This window comes from Pseudophryne corroboree, chromosome 7, assembly GCF_028390025.1.
Source record: "Pseudophryne corroboree isolate aPseCor3 chromosome 7, aPseCor3.hap2, whole genome shotgun sequence".
Classification (NCBI taxonomy): Eukaryota; Metazoa; Chordata; class Amphibia; order Anura; family Myobatrachidae; genus Pseudophryne; species Pseudophryne corroboree.
The window spans coordinates 288,610,944-288,633,986 of record NC_086450.1 but is presented as its reverse complement, the minus strand read 5'-3'; the positions used below and the strand labels follow the sequence as shown (position 1 = coordinate 288,633,986).

The following is a 23,043-nucleotide window of genomic DNA, read 5'->3' as shown; positions in this document are numbered from 1 at the left end:
TCAGGCAGAGGCATTCGTGGGGCGGGATAGGGGGGGCAACGCTCCGTTTCCTAGGCAGAGATGGAGCGTTGCGGGGCCGTGGCTTGTAGACGGGCGTAGCGGTGATGTGATCGCGACGGTTGCTTGATGTCACAGGTGATCGGGAACACACATTGCTTGACGTCACACGCGATCGGGAACATGTCAGCGGGCCTCCTGCAGGCAGGGGGCATCCCTAATTTCTGCAATGAATCAGAAATTACGATGCAACGGTCAGCATGCTGAGAGGCCTTGCCTTGCAATGGGCGGCCCTCAGCATGCGAGCCAAAGGATTGTAAATTCTACTAATTAGCAGAATTTGCAATTCTTACTGAATTAGGCCCTCAGCCCGAAACAAGCCTGTGGCAACGGCACATTGCACCCTTCGCGGATAATAGTATTGACCCCTATGTCCTTAGTATGGGCTCTTTAGTATTTGTGTGTGCATACGGGATACAGTCACTAGGTCGACACCACTTACAGTAGGTCGACAGTCATTAGGTTGACCACTATTGGTCGACATACATTAGGTCGGCAGGGTCATTAGGTCGACATGACCGCTAGGTCGACATATACTAGGTCGACAGTTCAAAAGGTCGACATGAGTTTTTCACATTTTTTTATTTTATTTTTTTACTTTTTTGTACTTTACGATCCACGTGGACTACAATTGGGAATGGTAACCTGTGCCGGTGCACTAATTGGGGATCCCGGTCACTTTACGAAGAAAACGACACCCAAAAGAGTAAAACAACTCATGTCGACCTTTTGACCTGTCGACCTAGTACATGTCAACCTAATGACCCTGTCGACCTAATGACCCTGTCGACCTAATGCATGTCGACCAATAGTGGTCGACCTAATGACTGTCGACCCAACGACCCATACCTTGTAGTTTTGTTACTCATATAAACCTCCCTTTCTACTCAGGCCATTCTTCACTTACTGGATTACAGTTGTACATCTTCTCATCACAATCTTGGCTGTATGCATATATGGTATTGCACCTGTTGGATTTTCCCAGCATGAAACTGTAGAATCTGTAAGTAACCATGTGACTCGCTCATGTTAGAAGACTTGTTTTGCTAATATGTGAAAGAGTGTGGGGTGGTTTTTTGTGCATCTCAAATAAAAGGCAATGAAAATAAAACTGCAGTAGATATTACTGTATCTACATCTGTGTATTACTAAGCGAGAGGACATAGCTGATTAATAATAGTTTTTATATTTAATTAAATCTATACTGTATAACAGACTTTATATTCTGATTCCTTTCATGACACCTACGATAATAATAATAATTATTAATAATATTATTATTATTATTATTATAATATCATTACTGTGCAGGGGTAGGAAGGTGACCTGTCTAACACTATCTCAAATGAATAGAGGAGCATGGCACAGACTCTTAGACATACTACCCAATAGTCCCCATGAGAGGGCTTTGTCCCACTGTCATAATTGGGACTGAATTTTCCCCGTCGCTAGGTAGTTGACATAGCAGATGAGTGGTGAACGGATGCCTCACTCACCTTCCATACCCTCCAGCTGTACCTTTTTAATAAGTACAGTACCTTTTTTTTATGGTCTTTACCGATTTTTGGCTCTCCAAACTTCCATTGAAAGTATAGGAAAAGGGGCGTAACCACACCCCCTTTTCCCATGGCCACACCCCTTTTCCAATTTGTACCTATTTTTATGTGTAAAATGTTGAAGGGTATGACCTTCCACTGGTATGTATGACAGTGGAGGGGTGGTAAAAGGATGGAGGAGGGATAACTGGCAACCTAGCACTTTTTAGCACTAGCCAGGCCCCTATGGTGTTACCACATTTTCTCTGCATCTTGCCCATGTCCTCTGTCTGTCACCTACATTGTTGGGAGCAGGGGCGGATCCAGAACAAAATGACAGGGGTGGGCACCATTACAGGGAAAGAGGGGGTTGGGGTATTCTTTTATGTGCGCCAAAGGCACGCGCGCTCCTGGAAAAGTGGGTGTGGATCCGCAACAAGGGTCATGGCCTCAAAAGCAATGCCGTATCCACAAGCCATGCCCTCATTTTCATCACATCTTCTAACCCTTCCTCATCCATTCCAAAGCTCATGCCTACCTTTTCCTCCTCAGTCCTCACCCAGTCCCCTCACCAGTCACAGCCAGGCTCCCCTTCCCAGCCTCTAGACTCCTAGTAACCGTCCTCTCTTCCGCCTCCTGACCCCTTTTTCCGCACCCACCACTGCTCAGCTCCTCACCTTAATCTCAGACTGCTTTTCTGTATACACGGAGAGGCAGTGGGCGACTTAGAGTATGGTGGAGAGAGGTAGTGGGTGACAGGAAGAGGGTGGAAGAAGAGAAAGGTGACAGGGAGAAATAGTGGGAGATGGATAAGCAGCGGATGATAGGAAAGGGTGACGGCAAAAGACAGTGGGTGACGGGGAGAGGCAGTAAGTGACAGGGAGAGGGTGACAGGGAAAGGCAGTGGGTACCAAGGTAAAGCAGGGGGTGACGGGGAGAGGGTGATGCCTTGCAGAGTCAGAGGATGACAGGAGAGGCTGACAGGGATATAGTGACTCAGGGGAGAAGCAGAGGGTGAGGGTACGGGGAGAGACATAGAGGCAGTGGGTGACAGGGAGAGGCAGTGGATAGATAAGAACCCCTTGGCCCATCTATTCTGTCCTTGTACATGCACTATTATACACTAGAGTTCATTTTTGTCACAAGCCAATTTATTAACCAGTATATTTTTGGATTGTGGGAGAAAACCAGAGGATACCCACGCAAGTACGGGGAGAATATACAAGCTCCACACAGGGAATGGATCCCAAGTGCTCAGAGGCAGTAATGCTAACCACTGCACCATCTGTACTGCCCGATGCAGCGAGCACATTACTATCCCCAGTACGTTGCCCCCCCCCCCTTCAAGGAGTGCAGCAAGCATATACCCCTCACTAGTGGACCAGTAAGTATTTCCGCACCCAGAGCAGCACAGTGAGCACATACCCCCAACCCAGTAAAGGAGGGAATGTGCCCCCATTCAGGTGCTGTAGTTAAAAAAAAAAAAATGTGTGTGTGTGTGTATATATATATATATATATATACATACATACATATATACATACACATATATACACATACACACATATATATATATATATATATATATATACATACACACACATATACACATACACACACATATATATATATATATATATAGATAGATACATATATATATATATATATATATACACACACATATATATATATATATACACACATATATATATATATATATATATATATATATATATACACACATATATATATATATATATATATATAAAAGCATGCAGAAGATCCCGGCACTCTTCTTGTATGGGTTTAAGATGCTGCGGTGCCCTCCCAGAGGTATATCTCCTCAGTAAATAGAATGAAGAATAAGTGCGGCACTCACGCAGACTGGTGCAGGTGTAGAAAAGGTCAGTTTATTGTTCCGACATGTTTCGGGGACTAGCCCCGTGTTCAGGCCCTGAGGACGGGGCTAGTCCCCGAAACATGTCGGAACAATAAACTGACCTTTTCTACACCTGCACCAGTCTGCGTGAGTGCCGCCCTTATTCTTCATTCTATATATATATATATATATATATATATATATATCCATAAAGGTGTCCGCACTCACCTCCAATATGTCATCGCCGTGGGGTGCTCCTAATGATAACCCCAAAGGAAAGGTTTCACATATACCAGGTGTGTTGGAAAATCCAACAGAGGGCACTCACCAGTCCATAATGATAATAAAGGTTTTATTGATACATCTTAATCACCAGTAGTGTGTCGACGTTTCGACCCATAGGGCCTTTCTCAAGACAGTCAGAGAGAACATCCAGACAGCATGCCAGTTACACACATACTGACACTGCCTACCGGGTCCCCTTATATAGCATATCAATATTAATCAACAATGTAATCGTCCTAAATAGGACACATGCAGTGCTAATCAAAACCCCCCATTCTGCATATAGTATAACATCTGTACTCACAGAGCAATATGAGAGTCGTCATACATGTTGCCGGAGTAGACATTGTCATTAGGGGATTGGAGACAGCTGGAGACGCTATGCCGCGCATCCGGATCTACCGGAAGTACGTCAAACGTGTCACGCGTAGCCATGGCAACGGAAGTCAAACCAATCGCGTCAGCAGTAACCATAGCAGCGCTGCGCATAAATAGTGTGCTAGCCGCGCATAGAGGCGTGTCATCTGTGTCACTCGTAGCCAAGATAGCCACAGCAAGATATAGATTACAAAACCCGGAAGTATTAAGGAAGTAATATGCGTTCCAATAGCGCTCCACGCTGCTCCATCCAATAATTAGACTATCAACAAGCCTAGAACCAGCAATATATCACACTGTGACCCAAATATTAGACTACATGGATTTCATAGACGTCCGATATATTATATCAAAAATATTAAACAGACTTATGGTATACATAATAGGTCAGCGACTAATTAGAGATATAGACGTTATTAAACATTATAAAAATTAGTCATCTGTGTACGTTGTTCCAATACCACATTATCACAGCATCAATGATTCAAGAAAATCTCATATTATGTCAATAGAAAAATAAAATGCAGAAACAGGATAATGACACTGCTAATGGGCTGTATATATATAGACAGTATATTAAAGTTTGTCAGCTCGTCATCATATATACCATCAATCATCTTATCAATCCCTAAATCCCACCGTGAGATACCACAGATCAGACATAGCGATTGAACATAAGATCCGCAACTTAATAATATAGCAGACAACAAGGGATGATGCTATAGAAGAGGACCCGGCAGAAGCAATACACCCAATAATACCCCCAATTAAAAAAATCACAATGTATGGTGATCAATATCACCAAACACAGAAAAATGACAATAAAACAAGAAAGTGACAATAAAAAACAAACAATAATATAATCAATCACCCTGTGCCTCTGGGAAAAAGGGTTAGTTATTGACCCATATTCTACACCAGTTAATGAATAAATATACTAAGTGGGTTGTTCTCATTAAGACCACGCGGAGTTATAGTGTCCAGCCTGTGGATCCACCTTGCTTCACACTTCTTCAAGGTTAGAATACGATCTCCACCCCGTAGAGGTTCAGGAACGTGGTCAATGACCATACAACGCAATGAAGCTACTTGATGATTGGCAAGAAGAAAGTGTTTGGCAACTGGTTTATCAGTACAACCTGATTCGACGGCCTGTCGGATGGAGTATCTATGATTTGCCATCCTATCCCTAAAGGATCTCTTGGTCATCCCTGTATAGTAGAGTCCACAGGGGCAGATGATTATATACACCACAAAGGCACTGGTACACGTGAGATTATGTTTGATGGATATTCTAGTGCCATTATGTGGATGGCGAAAATCCTTACCACTGATCATGGAGTTACAAGTAGTGCACCCCTTGCATTTAAAGCATCCAGTCCTTCCAGAGCGCAACCAACTTGTGGACCCAACATTTGGTTGCAAAGTGGGGCGCATCAAGAGTTGTCGCAGATTGGGACCTCGTTTATAAGCACACATCGGGGGTTTAACACCACGTAATTTCAAACTTGGATCAGTGGTTAGTAATGGCCAATTCTTTTCATATATCTTCTTAGTGATCTGAGAAGTATGGTCATATGTGCTCACGTGTATCATCCGATTATCAGTAGCCTTCTTAGGTAATTTGTCCTTAGGGTGATTATACCGCTGGTATGCTTTCTTGATACATCTCTCAAGTGTATTGGGTGAGTACCCTCGTTGTAGGAACCTGGATTTCATCTCAATAATCTGTAGCTGAGCAAGTTCACTAGAGGAGTTGATCCTGAGAACCCTCAGGAACTGGGAAATCGGTAGACTTTCCTTCAGGGTGGGAGGGTGTTGGCTTGTAGCCTGTAGCAATGTGTTCCTATCCGTCTGCTTACGGAACAAGGTGGTACACAGTCGGGAACCCTCCCTCCATACCGTTACATCTAAAAAATTAACAGAGTGTAGATCCATGTTGACAGTAAATCTAATTGGTTCATCCAACGCATTAAGTGTTTCAACCATACTAGTTACTTCGTCCCCAGTGCCAGACCACAGCAAAAAGACATCATCAATAAATCTGACATATATCAAACATTTATGTCCAAATTGGCGGAAGATATAATTACGCTCATATATGGCCATATATAAATTGACGTATGCCAGCGCCAAGTTAGACCCCATGGCCGTGCCATTGATTTGGGCAAAAAATGTAGAGCCGTACATAAAATAATTCTGCTTTAATACCAACTCCACCAAGCTGGTCAGGAATTCAATAGGTGGCTGTTTGTGGGCAGCTTCAATCAAGTGTCGTCTGATGGCATCAATACCATCTCTATGTGGTATTACTGTATATAGTGACTGAATATCAAGGGTCACTAACCAAACTTCACCATCAGGGAATACAAAATCCTTAATCTTATGAAGGAAATCAGTGGTATCACGAACATAACTAGTGGTATTAAGCACCAGAGGTTGTAAGAATTGGTCCACATACACCGCAAGAGGCTGTAAAAGAGACCCCCGGGCAGATATGATAGGTCTACCCGGAGGATCTTCAAGCCGCTTGTGAATTTTTGGCAGTGTATAAATAATAGGTGTTATAGGGTGTTCAACTTTTAGGTAACCAGCTGTATCACTGTCAATCCAACCTGCCTGCAAACCCAGGTCGATGGTATTATCAATAAGCTTTTTGATTTTATTAGTAGGATTCCCACTTAAACGCATATATGTGTTATTATCAGCTAATTGACGTCGAATTTCCTTATCATAGTGTACCCAATCTTGTATCACCACTGCCCCGCCTTTGTCAGCGGGGCGAATGGTGATATGATGATTATTATTCTTAAGCGCTTTCAGAGCTTCCCTCTGAGCAGTAGACAGGTTATAGTATTTGGGTCTCGTGACAGTGCTAGTTAGTTTCTCTGTTTCCGCCATCCTTATAAAAGTCTTAATACTAGCATTATAGGAAATAGGGTCATACTGACTAGGTTTCTTACATTTGGGTAAAGCTAGCTGCTTTTGTACAGGTGTAGTACCAAACTGTTCCCTAAGGCGTAGCTTACGACTAAACTTATAGTTATCAACAGTCCAAGAAAATGGGTCATGTGTGGTCGTGGGAATGAAAGACAAACCTAGTGACAAAACCGAAGACTCAGCCTCAGTAAGGGTGTGGGATGAAAGGTTAAAGATCAGGCTGGTGTCTTGGGTTTCCGGCCACTTCTTCTTATGGTGTCTACCCCGCCTCTGGTGGCTCCGGACCCGCCTCTTCTTCTGAAGGGAGGATACACATGTGTACCTGTCTCTAAAAAATGTTGTTGTCTGAACCGTCTACCATCATTGGAGTCGGTAGTCTCACCGTCAGAGGAAGATTGTGCTGAAATAGCACCTCCCTGTATGACATCTCTAGATCTATATTGGCGGAAAAAACGCCTACCCCTAGTTTCTCCATGATTACCTACTAACCATCTATATACTGTATGTAACTTATAGTCAGTATTAACGGTTTCAAGTTTTTTCCTTTTGAACTGTAATAATTCCTGCTGATAAACATCAATCTGGCTCTTCAACCGATCAAGCCATGGTTCAGTTTTGTCACTTGTCAACTTCTTGATATATAAGCCCTTAAATGTTTCAATCTCTCCTCGTAATTTCTTCAATTCAGTACTGACCTCCTCAATAACCAATAAAATAAGGTCAGAGGAGCACTTGTTGAGGACCGAGCACCATTTAGCACAAAAAGCTGGATTATTACGACCCAGGGTAGGTACATTCTGTATCCTGAAACCCCTGGGTATCCTTTTGGCTCGATGGTATTCGCTAAGGAATTGCTAATCTCATCATCTGTGAGAGATAAAAAGTTACTCTCAGCCACTCTCAACAAGTCCTCATCGACCACATTAGCCCCTGCTTGCGACATATTAGATAATTTTTAAGCAACAAGAGAAGAAGGAAGTAAGAGAAGAGAAGAGAAAAGTGGGAAACTACAATACTTAAATATTGTTACTGTGGTCTGGCACTGGTAAGGACAAAGCCCAGATTAGCACTGCATGTGTCCTATTTAGGACGATTACATTGTTGATTAATATTGATATGCAGATGATGACGCTGAGAGGATATACTTTGATCATGTAGAATTTACAGAATTACCCGCTGAAACCCCAGCTGATTTATATACAAAGTTGTTAAGAATGAGGAAACGGGAAACTGACCTCGTTCTACATGGTCAATTCCTTAGCGAATACCATCGAGCAAAAAGGATACCCAGGGGTTTCAGGATACAGAATGTACCTACCCTGGGTCGTAATAATCCAGCTTTTTGTGCTAAATGGTGCTCGGTCCTCAACAAGTGCTCCTCTGACCTTATTTTATTGGTTATTGAGGAGGTTAGTACTGAATTGAAGAAATTACGAGGAGAGATTGAAACATTTAAGGGCTTATATATCAAGAAGTTGACAAGTGACAAAACTGAACCATGGCTTGATCGGTTGAAGAGCCAGATTGATGTTTATCAGCAGGAATTATTACAGTTCAAAAGGAAAAAACTTGAAACCGTTAATACTGACTATAAGTTACATACAGTATATAGATGGTTAGTAGGTAATCATGAAGAAACTAGGGGTAGGCGTTTTTTCCGCCAATATAGATCTAGAGATGTCATACAGGGAGGTGCTATTTCAGCACAATCTTCCTCTGATGGTGAGACTACCGACTCCAATGATGGTAGACGGTTCAGACAACAACATTTTTTAGAGACAGGTACACATGTGTATCCTCCCTTCAGAAGAAGAGGCGGGTCTGGAGCCACCAGAGGCGGGGTAGAAACCATAAGAAGAAGTGGCCGGAAACCCAAGACACCAGCCTGATCTTTAACCTTTCATCCCACACCCTTACTGAGGCTGAGTCTTCGGTTTTGTCACTAGGTTTGTCTTTCATTCCCACGACCACACATGACCCATTTTCTTGGACTGTTGATAACTATAAGTTTAGTCGTAAGCTACGCCTTAGGGAACAGTTTGGTACTACACCTGTACAAAAGCAGCTAGCTTTACCCAAATGTAAGAAACCTAGTCAGTATGACCCTATTTCCTATAATGCTAGTATTAAGACTTTTATAAGGATGGCGGAAACAGAGAAACTAACTAGCACTGTCACGAGACCCAAATACTATAACCTGTCTACTGCTCAGAGGGAAGCTCTGAAAGCGCTTAAGAATAATAATCATATCACCATTCGCCCCGCTGACAAAGGCGGGGCAGTGGTGATACAAGATTGGGTACACTATGATAAGGAAATTCGACGTCAATTAGCTGATAATAACACATATATGCGTTTAAGTGGGAATCCTACTAATAAAATCAAAAAGCTTATTGATAATACCATCGACCTGGGTTTGCAGGCAGGTTGGATTGACAGTGATACAGCTGGTTACCTAAAAGTTGAACACCCTATAACACCTATTATTTATACACTGCCAAAAATTCACAAGCGGCTTGAAGATCCTCCGGGTAGACCTATCATATCTGCCCGGGGGTCTCTTTTACAGCCTCTTGCGGTGTATGTGGACCAATTCTTACAACCTCTGGTGCTTAATACCACTAGTTATGTTCGTGATACCACTGATTTCCTTCATAAGATTAAGGATTTTGTATTCCCTGATGGTGAAGTTTGGTTAGTGACCCTTGATATTCAGTCACTATATACAGTAATACCACATAGAGATGGTATTGATGCCATCAGACGACACTTGATTGAAGCTGCCCACAAACAGCCACCTATTGAATTCCTGACCAGCTTGGTGGAGTTGGTATTAAAGCAGAATTATTTTATGTACGGCTCTACATTTTTTGCCCAAATCAATGGCACGGCCATGGGGTCTAACTTGGCGCCGGCATACGCCAATTTATATATGGCCATATATGAGCGTAATTATATCTTCCGCCAATTTGGACATAAATGTTTGATATATGTCAGATTTATTGATGATGTCTTTTTGCTGTGGTCTGGCACTGGGGACGAAGTAACTAGTATGGTTGAAACACTTAATGCGTTGGATGAACCAATTAGATTTACTGTAAACATGGATCTACACTCTGTTAATTTTTTAGATGTAACGGTATGGAGGGAGGGTTCCCGACTGTGTACCACCTTGTTCCGTAAGCAGACGGATAGGAACACATTGCTACAGGCTACAAGCCAACACCCTCCCACCCTGAAGGAAAGTCTACCGATTTCCCAGTTCCTGAGGGTTCTCAGGATCAACTCCTCTAGTGAACTTGCTCAGCTACAGATTATTGAGATGAAATCCAGGTTCCTACAACGAGGGTACTCACCCAATACACTTGAGAGATGTATCAAGAAAGCATACCAGCGGTATAATCACCCTAAGGACAAATTACCTAAGAAGGCTACTGATAATCGGATGATACACGTGAGCACATATGACCATACTTCTCAGATCACTAAGAAGATATATGAAAAGAATTGGCCATTACTAACCACTGATCCAAGTTTGAAATTACGTGGTGTTAAACCCCCGATGTGTGCTTATAAACGAGGTCCCAATCTGCGACAACTCTTGATGCGCCCCACTTTGCAACCAAATGTTGGGTCCACAAGTTGGTTGCGCTCTGGAAGGACTGGATGCTTTAAATGCAAGGGGTGCACTACTTGTAACTCCATGATCAGTGGTAAGGATTTTCGCCATCCACATAATGGCACTAGAATATCCATCAAACATAATCTCACGTGTACCAGTGCCTTTGTGGTGTATATAATCATCTGCCCCTGTGGACTCTACTATACAGGGATGACCAAGAGATCCTTTAGGGATAGGATGGCAAATCATAGATACTCCATCCAACAGGCCGTCGAATCAGGTTGTACTGATAAACCAGTTGCCAAACACTTTCTTCTTGCCAATCATCAAGTAGCTTCATTGCGTTGTATGGTCATTGACCACGTTCCTGAACCTCTACGGGGTGGAGATCGTATTCTAACCTTGAAGAAGTGTGAAGCAAGGTGGATCCACAGGCTGGACACTATAACTCCGCGTGGTCTTAATGAGAACAACCCACTTAGTATATTTATTCATTAACTGGTGTAGAATATGGGTCAATAACTGACCCTTTTTCCCAGAGGCACAGGGTGATTGATTATATTATTGTTTGTTTTTTATTGTCACTTTCTTGTTTTATTGTCATTTTTCTGTGTTTGGTGATATTGATCACCATACATTGTGATTTTTTTAATTGGGGGTATTATTGGGTGTATTGCTTCTGCCGGGTCCTCTTCTATAGCATCATCCCTTGTTGTCTGCTATATTATTAAGTTGCGGATCTTATGTTCAATCGCTATGTCTGATCTGTGGTATCTCACGGTGGGATTTAGGGATTGATAAGATGATTGATGGTATATATGATGACGAGCTGACAAACTTTAATATACTGTCTATATATATACAGCCCATTAGCAGTGTCATTATCCTGTTTCTGCATTTTATTTTTCTATTGATATAATATGAGATTTTCTTGAATCATTGATGCTGTGATAATGTGGTATTGGAACAACGTACACAGATGACTAATTTTTATAATGTTTAATAACGTCTATATCTCTAATTAGTCGCTGACCTATTATGTATACCATAAGTCTGTTTAATATTTTTGATATAATATATCGGACGTCTATGAAATCCATGTAGTCTAACATTTGGGTCACAGTGTGATATATTGCTGGTTCTAGGCTTGTTGATAGTCTAATTATTGGATGGAGCAGCGTGGAGCGCTATTGGAACGCATATTACTTCCTTAATACTTCCGGGTTTTGTAATCTATATCTTGCTGTGGCTATCTTGGCTACGAGTGACACAGATGACACGCCTCTATGCGCGGCTAGCACACTATTTATGCGCCGCGCTGCTATGGTTACTGCTGACGCGATTGGTTTGACTTCCGTTGCCATGGCTACGCGTGACACGTTTGACGTACTTCCGGTAGATCCGGATGCGCGGCATAGCGTCTCCAGCTGTCTCCAATCCCCTAATGACAATGTCTACTCCGGCAACATGTATGACGACTCTCATATTGCTCTGTGAGTACAGATGTTATACTATATGCAGAATGGGGGGTTTTGATTAGCACTGCATGTGTCCTATTTAGGACGATTACATTGTTGATTAATATTGATATGCTATATAAGGGGACCCGGTAGGCAGTGTCAGTATGTGTGTATCTGGCATGCTGTCTGGATGTTCTCTCTGACTGTCTTGAGAAAGGCCCTATGGGTCGAAACGTCGACACACTACTGGTGATTAAGATGTATCAATAAAACCTTTATTATCATTATGGACTGGTGAGTGCGCTCTGTTGGATTTTCCAACACACCTGGTATATATATATATATCTATATCTATATCTATCCTGTCACACTGAGGGGGAGTGAGCAGCAGTTAGATTGAAGAAATACATGGCCTCCCCTCCCATCCCCTGGTCCGGTGCACTGCACACCCCCAGCGCAGCAGCACCCGCACCCCGGTCACCTCACCTTGAGTGACTACAGTTGGATGGCGGCGGAGGCAGTGATCTCCGGGCACGGGAGAGACTGGTGGCCGCTCAGACGCCTGAGTTTCCGGAAGTGCCTCTCACTGCTCCGTGAGGGTGCCCGCCGCGGCGCTGTTTCCTGACAGTGAATGTCAGAGCGCAGCCGCGGCAGCAGCCAGCCGCACAAACCACTGGACCACCAAGGTAGATGCGGCCGGCGGAGCAGTATTTGAATTATCTCCTAAACGACAGGGGGGGCACGTGCCTTGGTGCCCCCCCGCTGAATCCGCCACTGGTTGGGAGAGTTGTTAGATTTTAGGATCTGGTTAGCAGACTCTTGAGTAGCACAACTATCATTTACAGATACATTAAACACAGTCCCTCTGACATATGATGCACATTAGCTATGCAGAGCAAAGCTCCTTAGTTTGCATCGATAAACCTGTGTTGTCTATGTCTCATGCCTCATTGTTTTCTCAGAAAATGTTACCAAGGTGTGCGGAGAGGCCTAAAAAATTAAAAAGGCATACTGTGCAAGAATACATACATCCGTTTTGTTTCAATGCTGTGCAAGAGTTGAAACATCTCCTCAATAGTGCAACCACCTCTAGTATACTGTAAAATCTCCCCCATTGAATAGACCTTTACAGTTTTCCTTCAAAAATAAATTTTTGGTTTAGACTGATTTCTGGCTGTGTTCATTATGAGAACTGGATGAAAGGGCTGTTTTCATTTCATATAGCACTTTTACGTTGTGCATAGTGCGCCTAGAACTGCACTTGTTGCAAAGTGCAACTAGAAGGCATAAAATACAAGCTATAAGGGTGTGGGGTGAGAACCGATCTCTGCCAGCTCAGAGCTAGTTCAGAAGTTTTTGTCTGGCACTGGGGAAAAAGGTGGAACAGCAGGAATTTTGAGATGCTGTGATATTACTGTCACTGTGTATTAATCTACCAATTCATGTAACACTTTTCTGCAGAACCTGTCTGAACCCCTATCAGTCATAGAGATTCTCCTCCCTTCTAACTAGTGATGAGCGGGTTCGGTTCCTCGGAAACCGAACCCCCCCGAACTTCACCCATTTTACATGGGTCCGAGGCATACTCGGATTCTCCCGTATGGCTCCGTTAACCCGAGCGCGCCCGAACGTCATCATCCCGCTGTCGGATTCTCGCGAGATTCGGATTCTATAAAAGCAGCCGCGCGTCGCCGCCATTTTCACTCGTGCATTGGAAATGTTAGGGAGAGGACGTGGCTGGCGTCCTCTCCGTTTATTAATGTTGATGCAAATATTTGTGCTTATTGCTTAATTGTGGGGACTGGGGAGCAGCTGTATTATATAGGAAGAGTACAGTGCAGAGTTTTGCTGATCAGTGACCACCAGTATACGTTGTCTGCCTGAAAAACACTCCATATCTGTGCTCAGTGTGCTGCATATATCTGTGCTCACACTGCTTAATTGTGGGGACTGGGGACCACCAGTATATTATATAGGAGGAGTACAGTGCAGAGTTTTGCTGACAGTGGCCACCAGTATACGTTGTCTGCCTGAAAAACACTCCATATCTGTGCTCAGTGTGCTGCATATATCTGTGCTCACACTGCTTAATTGTGAGGACTGGGGACCAGCAGTATTATATAGGAGGAGTACAGTGCAGAGTTTTGCTGACAGTGACCACCAGTATACGTTGTCTGCCTGAAAAACACTCCATATCTGTGCTCAGTGTGCTGCATATATCTGTGCTCACACTGCTTTATTGTGGGGACTGGGGACCACCAGTATATTATATAGGAGGAGTACAGTGCACAGTTTTGCTGACCAGTGACCACCAGTATACGTTGTCTGCCTGAAAAACACTCCATATCTGTGCTCAGTGTGCTGCATATATCTGTGCTCACACTGCTTTATTGTGGGGACTGGGGACCAGCAGTATTATATAGGAGGAGTACAGTGCAGAGTTTTGCTGACAGTGACCACCAGTATACGTTGTCTGCCTGAAAAACACTCCATATCTGTGCTTAGTGTGCTGCATATATCTGTGCTCACACTGCTTTATTGTGGGGACTGGGGATCACCAGTATATTATATAGAAGTACAGTGCAGAGTTTTGCTGACCAGTGACCACCAGTATACGTTGTCTGCCTGAAAAACACTCCATATCTGCGCTCAGTGTGCTACATATATCTGTGCTCACACTGCTTAATTGTGGGGACTGGGGAGCAGCTGTATTATATAGGAGGAGTACAGTGCAGAGTTTTGCTGACAGTGACCACCAGTATACGTTGTCTGCCTGAAAAACACTCCATATCTGTGCTCAGTGTGCTGCATATATCTGTGCTCACACTGCTTTATTGTGGGGACTGGGGACCACCAGTATATTATATAGGAGGAGTACAGTGCAGAGTTTTGCTGACAGTGACCACCAGTATACGTTGTCTGCCTGAAAAACACTCCATATCTGTGCTCAGTGTGCTGCATATATCTGTGCTCACACTGCTTAATTGTGGGGACTGGGGACCAGCAGTATTATATAGGAGGAGTACAGTGCAGAGTTTTGCTGACAGTGACCACCAGTATACGTTGTCTGCCTGAAAAACACTCCATATCTGTGCTCAGTGTGCTGCATATATCTGTGCTCACACTGCTTTATTGTGGGGACTGGGGACCACCAGTATATAATATAGGAGGAGTACAGTGCACAGTTTTGCTGACCAGTGACCACCAGTATACGTTGTCTGCCTGAAAAACACTCCATATCTGTGCTCAGTGTGCTGCATATATCTGTGCTCACACTGCTTTATTGTGGGGACTGGGGACCAGCAGTATTATATAGGAGAAGTACAGTGCAGAGTTTTGCTGACAGTGACCACCAGTATATATAGCAGTACGTTACGGAAGGCCACTGCTCTACCTACCTCTGTGTCGTCAAGTATACTATCCATCTAGATTATATACCTGTGGTGCATTTTAGTTTTGCAGTTTGCTGACAGTGACCACCAGTATATATAGCAGTACGGTATGGAAGGCCACTGCTCTACCTACTTCTGTGTCGTCAAGTATACTATCCATCTATATTCTATACCTGTGGTGCATTTTAGTTTTGCAGTTTGCTGACAGTGACCACCAGTATATATAGCAGTACGGTACGGAAGGCCACTGCTCTACCTACTCTGTGTCGTCAAGTATACTATCCATCTAGATTCTATACCTGTGGTGCATTTTAGTTTTGCAGTTTGCTGACAGTGACCACCAGTATATATTGCAGTACGGTACGGAAAGCCACTGCTCTACCTACCTCTGTGTCGTCAAGTATACTATCCATCTATATTCTATACCTGTGGTGCATTTTAGTTTTGCAGTTTGCTGACAGTGACCACCAGTATATATAGCAGTACGGTACGGAAGGCCACTGCTCTACCTACCTCTGTGTCGTCAAGTATACTATCCATCTAGATTCTATACCTGTGGTGCATTTTAGTTTTGCAGTTTGCTGACAGTGACCACCAGTATATATAGCAGTACGGTACGGAAGGCCACTGCTCTACCTACCTTTGTGTCGCCAAGTATACTATCCATCCATACCTGCGGTGCATTTCAGTTGTGCGCAGTATATATAGTAGTAGGCCATTGCTATTGATACTGGCATATAATTCCACACATTAAAAAATGGAGAACAAAAATGTGGAGGTTAAAATAGGGAAAGATCAAGATCCACTTCCACCTTGTGCTGAAGCTGCTGCCACTAGTCATGGCCGAGATGATGAAATGCCATCAACGTCGTCTGCCAAGGCCGATGCCCAATGTCATAGTAGAGAGCATGTAAAATCCAAAAAACAAAAGTTCAGTAAAATGACCCAAAAATCAAAATTGAAAGCGTCTGATGAGAAGCGTAAACTTGCCAATATGCCATTTACGACACGGAGTGGCAAGGAACGGCTGAGGCCCTGCCCTATGTTCATGGCTAGTGGTTCAGATTCACATGAGGATGGAAGCACTCATCCTCTCGCTAGAAAAATGAAAAGACTTAAGCTGGCAAAAGCACAGCAAAGAACTGTGCGTTCTTCTAAATCACAAATCCCCAAGGAGAGTCCAATTGTGTCGGTTGCGATGCCTGACCTTCCCAACACTGGACGGGAAGAGCTTGCGCCTTCCACCATTTGCACGCCCCCTGCAAGTGCTGGAAGGAGCACCCGCAGTCCAGTTCCTGATAGTCAAATTGAAGTTGTCACTGTTGAAGTACACCAGGATGAGGATATGGGTGTTGCTGGCGCTGGGGAGGAAATTGACAAGGAGGATTCTGATGGTGAGGTGGTTTGTTTAAGTCAGGCACCCGGGGAGACACCTGTTGTCCGTGGGACGAATATGGCCGTTGACATGCCTGGTCAAAATACAAGAAAAATCACCTCTTCGGTGTGGAATTATTTCAACACAAATGAGGACAACAGGTGTCAAGCCGTGTGTTGCCTTTGTCAAGCTGTAATAAGTAGGGGTAAGGACGTTAACCACCTAGGAACATCCTCCCTTATACGTCACCTGGTCCGCATTCATCAGAAGTCAGTGACAAGTTCAAAAACTTTGGATGACAGCGGAAGCAGTCCACTGACCACTAAATCCCTTCCTCTTGTAACCAAGCTCCTGCAAACCACACCACCAACTCCCTCAGTGTCAATTTCCACCTTACACAGGAAAGCCAATAGTCCTGCAGGCCATGTCACTGGCAAGTCTGACGAGTCCTCTCCTGCCTGGGATTCCTCCGATGCATCCTTGAGTGTAACGCCTACTGCTGCTGGCGCTGCTGTTGTTGCTGCTGGGAGTCGATCGTCATCCCAGAGGGGAAGTCGGAAGACCACTTGTACTACTTCCAGTAAGCAATTGACTATCCAACAGTCCTTTGCGAGGAAGATGAAATATCACAGCAGTCATCCTGCTGCAAAGCGGATAACTCAGGTCTTGTCAGCCTGGGTGGTGAGAAACGTGGTTCCGGTATCCACCGTTAATTCACAGGCAACTTGAAACTTGTTTGAGGTACTGTGTCCCCGGTACCAAATACCATCTAGGTTCCATTTCTCTAGACAGGCGATACCGAAAATGTACACAGACGTCAGAAAAAGAGTCACCAGTGTCCTAAAAAATGCAGTTGTACCCAATGTCCACTTAACCACGGACATGTGGACAAGTGGAGCAGGGCAGACTCAGGACTATATGACTGTGACAGCCCACTAGGTAGATGTATTGCCTCCCGCAGCAAGAACAGCAGCGGCGGCACCAGTAGCAGCATCTCGCAAACGCCAACCCGTTCCTAGGCAGGCTACGCTTTGTATCACCGCTTTCCATAAGAGGCACACAGCTGACAACCTCTTACGGAAACTGAGGAACACCATCGCAGAATGGCTTACCCCAATTGGACTCTCCTGGGGATTTGTGACATCGGATAACGCCACCAATATTGTGCGTGCATTACATCTGGGCAAATTCCAGCACGTCCCATGTTTTGCACATACATTGAATTTGGTGGTGCAGAATTATTTAAAAAACGACAGGGGCGTGCAAGAGATGCTGTCGGTGGCCCGAAGAATTGCGGGCCACTTTCGGCATTCAGCCACCGCGTGCCGAAGACTGGAGCACCAGCAAACAGTCCTGAACCTGCCCTGCCATCATCTGAAGCAAGAGGTGGTAACGAGGTGGAATTCAACCCTCTATATGCTTCAGAGATGGAGGAGCAGCAAAAGGCCATTCAAGCCTATACATCTGCCCACGATATAGGCAAAGGAGGGGGAATGCACCTGACTCAACCGCAGTGGAGAATGATTTCAACGTTGTGCAAGTTTCTGCAACCCTTTGAACTTGCCACACGTGAAGTCAGTTCAGACACTGCCAGCCTGAGTCAGGTCATTCCCCTCATCAGGCTTTTGCAGAAGAAGCTGGAGACATTGAAGGAGGAGCTAAAACAGAGCGATTCCGCTAGGCATGTGGGACTTGTGGATGGAGCCCTTAATTCGCTTAACCAGGATTCACGGGTGGTCAATCTGTTGAAATCAGAGCACTACATTTTGGCCACCGTGCTCGATCCTAGATTTAAAACCTACGTTGTATCTCTCTTTCCGGCAGACACAAGTCTGCAGAGGTTCAAAGACCTGCTGGTGAGAAAATTGGCAAGTCAAGCGGAACGTGACCCGTCAACAGCTCCTCCTTCACATTCTCCCGCAACTGGGGGTGCGAGGAAAAGGCTAAGAATTCCGAGCCCACCCGCTGGTGGTGATGCAGGGCAGTCTGGAGCGAGTGCTGACATCTGGCCTGGACTGAAGGACCTGGCAACGATTACTGACATGTCGTCTACTGTCACTGCATATGATTCTGTCACCATTGAAAGAATGGTGGAGGATTATATGAGTGACCGCATCCAAGTAGGCACGTCAGACAGTCCGTACGTATACTGGCAGGAAAAAGAGGCAATTTGGAGGCCCTTGCACAAACTGGCTTTATTCTACCTAAGTTGTCCTCCCTCCAGTGTGTACTCCGAAAGAGTGTTTAATGCAGCCGCTCACCTTGTCAGCAATCGGCGTACGAGGTTACTTCCAGAAAATGTGGAGAAGATGATGTTCATCAAAATGAATTATAATCAATTCCTCCGTGGAGACATTCACCAGCAATTGCCTCCAGAAAGTACACAGGGATCTGAGATGGTGGATTCCAGTGGGGACGAATTAATAATCTGTGAGGAGGGGGATGTACACAGTGAAAGGGGTGAGGAATCGGAGGATGATGATGAGGTGGACATCTTGCCTCTTTAGAGCCAGTTTGTGCAAGGAGAGATTGATTGCTTCTTTTTTGGTGGGGGCCCAAACCAACCAGTCATTTCAGTCACAGTCGTGTGGCAGACCCTGTCGCTGAAATGATGGATTCGTTAAAGTGTGCATGTCCTGTTTATACAACATAAGGGTGGGTGGGAGGGCCCAAGGACAATTCCATCTTGCACCTCTTTTTTTCTTTCATTTTTCTTTGCATCATGTGCTGTTTGGGGACAATTTTTTTGAAGTGCCATCCTGCCTGACACTGCAGTGCCACTCCTAGATGGGCCAGGTGTTTGTGTCGGCCACTTGTGTCGCTTAGCTTAGTCACACAGCGACCTTGGTGCGCCTCTTTTTTTCTTTGCATCATGTGCTGTTTGGGGACTATTGTTTTGAAGTGCCATCCTGTCTGACACTGCAGTGCCACTCCTAGATGGGCCAGGTGTTTGTGTCGGCCACTTGGGTCGCTTAGCTTAGTCACACAGCTACCTCATTGCGCCTCTTTTTTTCTTTGCATCATGTGCTGTTTGGGGACTATTTTTTTGAAGTGCCATCCTGTCTGACACTGCAGTGCCACTCCTAGATGGGCCAGGTGTTTGTGTCGGCCACTTGTGTCACTTTGCTTAGTCACACAGCGACCTTGGTGCGCCTCTTTTTTTCTTTGCATCATGTGCTGTTTGGGGACTATTTTTTTGAAGTGCCATCCTGTCTGACACTGCAGTGCCACTCCTAGATGGGCCAGGTGTATGTGTCGGCCACTTGTGTCGCTTAGCTTAGTCACACAGCGACCTTGGTGCGCCTCTTTTTTTCTTTGCATCATGTGCTGTTTGGGGACTATTTTTTTGAAGTGCCATCCTGTCTGACACTGCAGTGCCACTCCTAGATGGGCCAGGTGTTTGTGTCGGCCACTTGGGTCGCTTAGCTTAGTCACACAGCTACCTCATTGCGCCTCTTTTTTTCTTTGCATCATGTGCTGTTTGGGGACTATTTTTTTGAAGTGCCATCCTGTCTGACACTGCAGTGCCACTCCTAGATGGGCCAGGTGTTTGTGTCGGCCACTTGGGTCGCTTAGCTTAGTCACACAGCTACCTCATTGCGCCTCTTTTTTTCTTTGCATCATGTGCTGTTTGGGGACTATTTTTTTGAAGTGCCATCCTGTCTGACACTGCAGTGCCACTCCTAGATGGGCCAGGTGTTTGTGTCGGCCACTTGTATCGCTTAGCTTAGTCACACAGCGACCTTGGTGCGCCTCTTTTTTTCTTTGCATCATGTGCTGTTTGGGGACTATTTTTTTGAAGTGCCATCCTGTCTGACACTGCAGTGCCACTCCTAGATGGGCCAGGTGTTTGTGTCGGCCACTTGGGTCGCTTAGCTTAGTCACACAGCTACCTCATTGCGCCTCTTTTTTTCTTTGCATCATGTGCTGTTTGGGGACTATTTTTTTGAAGTGCCATCCTGTCTGACACTGCAGTGCCACTCCTAGATGGGCCAGGTGTTTGTGTCGGCCACTTGGGTCGCTTAGCTTAGTCACACAGCTACCTCATTGCGCCTCTTTTTTTCTTTGCATCATGTGCTGTTTGGGGACTATTTTTTTGAAGTGCCATCCTGTCTGACACTGCAGTGCCACTCCTAGATGGGCCAGGTGTTTGTGTCGGCCACTTGTATCGCTTAGCTTAGTCACACAGCGACCTTGGTGCGCCTCTTTTTTTCTTTGCATCATGTGCTGTTTGGGGACAATTTTTTTGAAGTGCCATCCTGCCTGACACTGCAGTACCACTCCTAGATGGGCCAGGTGTTTGTGTCGGCCACTCGTGTCGCTTAGCTTAGCCATCCAGCGACCTCGGTGCAAATTTTAGGACTAAAAATAATATTGTGAGGTGTGAGGTGTTCAGAATAGACTGAAAATGAGTGGAAATTATGGTTATTGAGGTTAATAATACTATGGGATCAAAATTACCCCCAAATTCTATGATTTAAGCTGTTTTTGAGGGTTTTTTGTAAAAAAACACCCGAATCCAAAACACACCCGAATCCGACAAAAAATTTTCAGGGAGGTTTTGCCAAAACGCGTCTGAATCCAAAACACGGCCGCGGAACCGAATCCAAAACCAAAACACAAAACCCGAAAAATTTCCGGTGCACATCACTACTTCTAACATGGCTGCATAATAGGGAAATTGCAGCTCTACTTGCTTTAAGTATAAAAATATGGCATATACAGTTTTGTCCTCATACATCATTGCTGCAGACACTAGCATCGGGCATCTTTTTTGTGCCTCTTTTGATGAAATTGCGTCTTAGGCGGTATTTAATCATCTGCGATCATTGATTGCGGGTAATTGTCTCACCAGGGGCTATTCAGTTAGCCCTGATAAGCCGGTGTGAGCCGCGGCTTATCGGGGATTTTGATTCTCCTGCCTCAGGCAGGCGAACCCAAATCCTGGAAACAGAAAGGTTTCACTGAACCTGTGTGTCTTTGGGAAAAACAATTTTTTTTCTGGCTACTTAATTGGACAGCACGAAAAAAAATATAGGAGAAACATCAGGAAAAAGTGCTTAAAATGTCTGTTTTTCGCTCCCGATGTTTCTTCGCTGGTCATTGAATACCGGCTTAATCGTAACACGATGCAGCTAGGTTGCACCAGGAAACTGCTGAGTAATTTGATAAGCGACACTTGTATATCTGTGTGCAACTAAGTCTCGAAGTGCTACAATGTAGCAGCTGCAGCTTTTTTCCAATACAAGTTCTGTGTGCCATATACAGATGTTCACTCGCACGCTGCATGGTGTTTTGAGGCTAGATGTACTGTACCATCAATGCCGGGTGGGCTTACCACCAGGGAAAGATTTAATGGCAATATCCACTTATGCTAGAGTCAAGGGAGTATCCAGAAAGGCCTGTGCTTCTGGGAACAGGGAGGGAAGATTAGCTGCGGCAACATATGACGTTATATTGGCCTGGCCACAGTACAATTGAGAGGTATACAGAGTTTTATAAAAGGACATAAAAAATATCAATGATTGCGGGAGTGTGGTCACAGCAACTGAACCATCCATGGCAATTAATTCAGTAACCACTGCAGAGGGTCGGTAGGCATGGACTAAATGAGCCAGATAACTACCCTTCCTGTCAGCATAAGTGTAATCAGAGTGACACGTAAATAGTAAGTTACAGTAAAGTTAGTTCTGACAATAAGGTGATTTATCCAGGCAGTCTGGAAAGCAAGCCATGAAAGTCTAGAGGAGTTTAGTCCATCCTGAAAATAGGCTAATTCAACATATTGATTTTAAGGCCTGTTCGGTATTTCTATAGTAAGTTTTCAGCTCAGACAATGTACCATGCAGGAAAGCCTTGAATGCATCCCATATCATGGCTGTGGAAGCGGACCCCATATTGTCTGCAAAATAACCGGTCCACATTACCTCTAATTCAGAACCTGCATCAACCAAGAGGGATGAATGCTTGACCGCAAGGGCCATTTAGGTTTACTTCCACACCAAGCGGAGAATGATCAGAGATACACTTAGTTTTATAGTCTGCCAACGATATTTTACAAAGCATGCAGTATTACGTGAGACAAGAGCCAGATCTATTCTGAAAAAGGAGTGATGAGAA

General features: G+C 44.5%; 1 protein-coding gene across 1 annotated transcript in view; it reads left to right on the top strand.

Annotated features, from left to right (window-relative positions):
* The window catches only part of RHBDF1 (rhomboid 5 homolog 1), a 353,761-nt gene that overhangs the window by 199,678 nt on the left and 131,040 nt on the right, over nucleotides 1–23,043 (top strand). Inside the window, exon 9 of the mRNA XM_063934209.1 lies at nucleotides 949–1,060. Within this exon, the coding sequence (XP_063790279.1) occupies nucleotides 949–1,060 (112 nt within the window). The remainder of the gene's footprint in view (nucleotides 1–948; nucleotides 1,061–23,043) is intronic.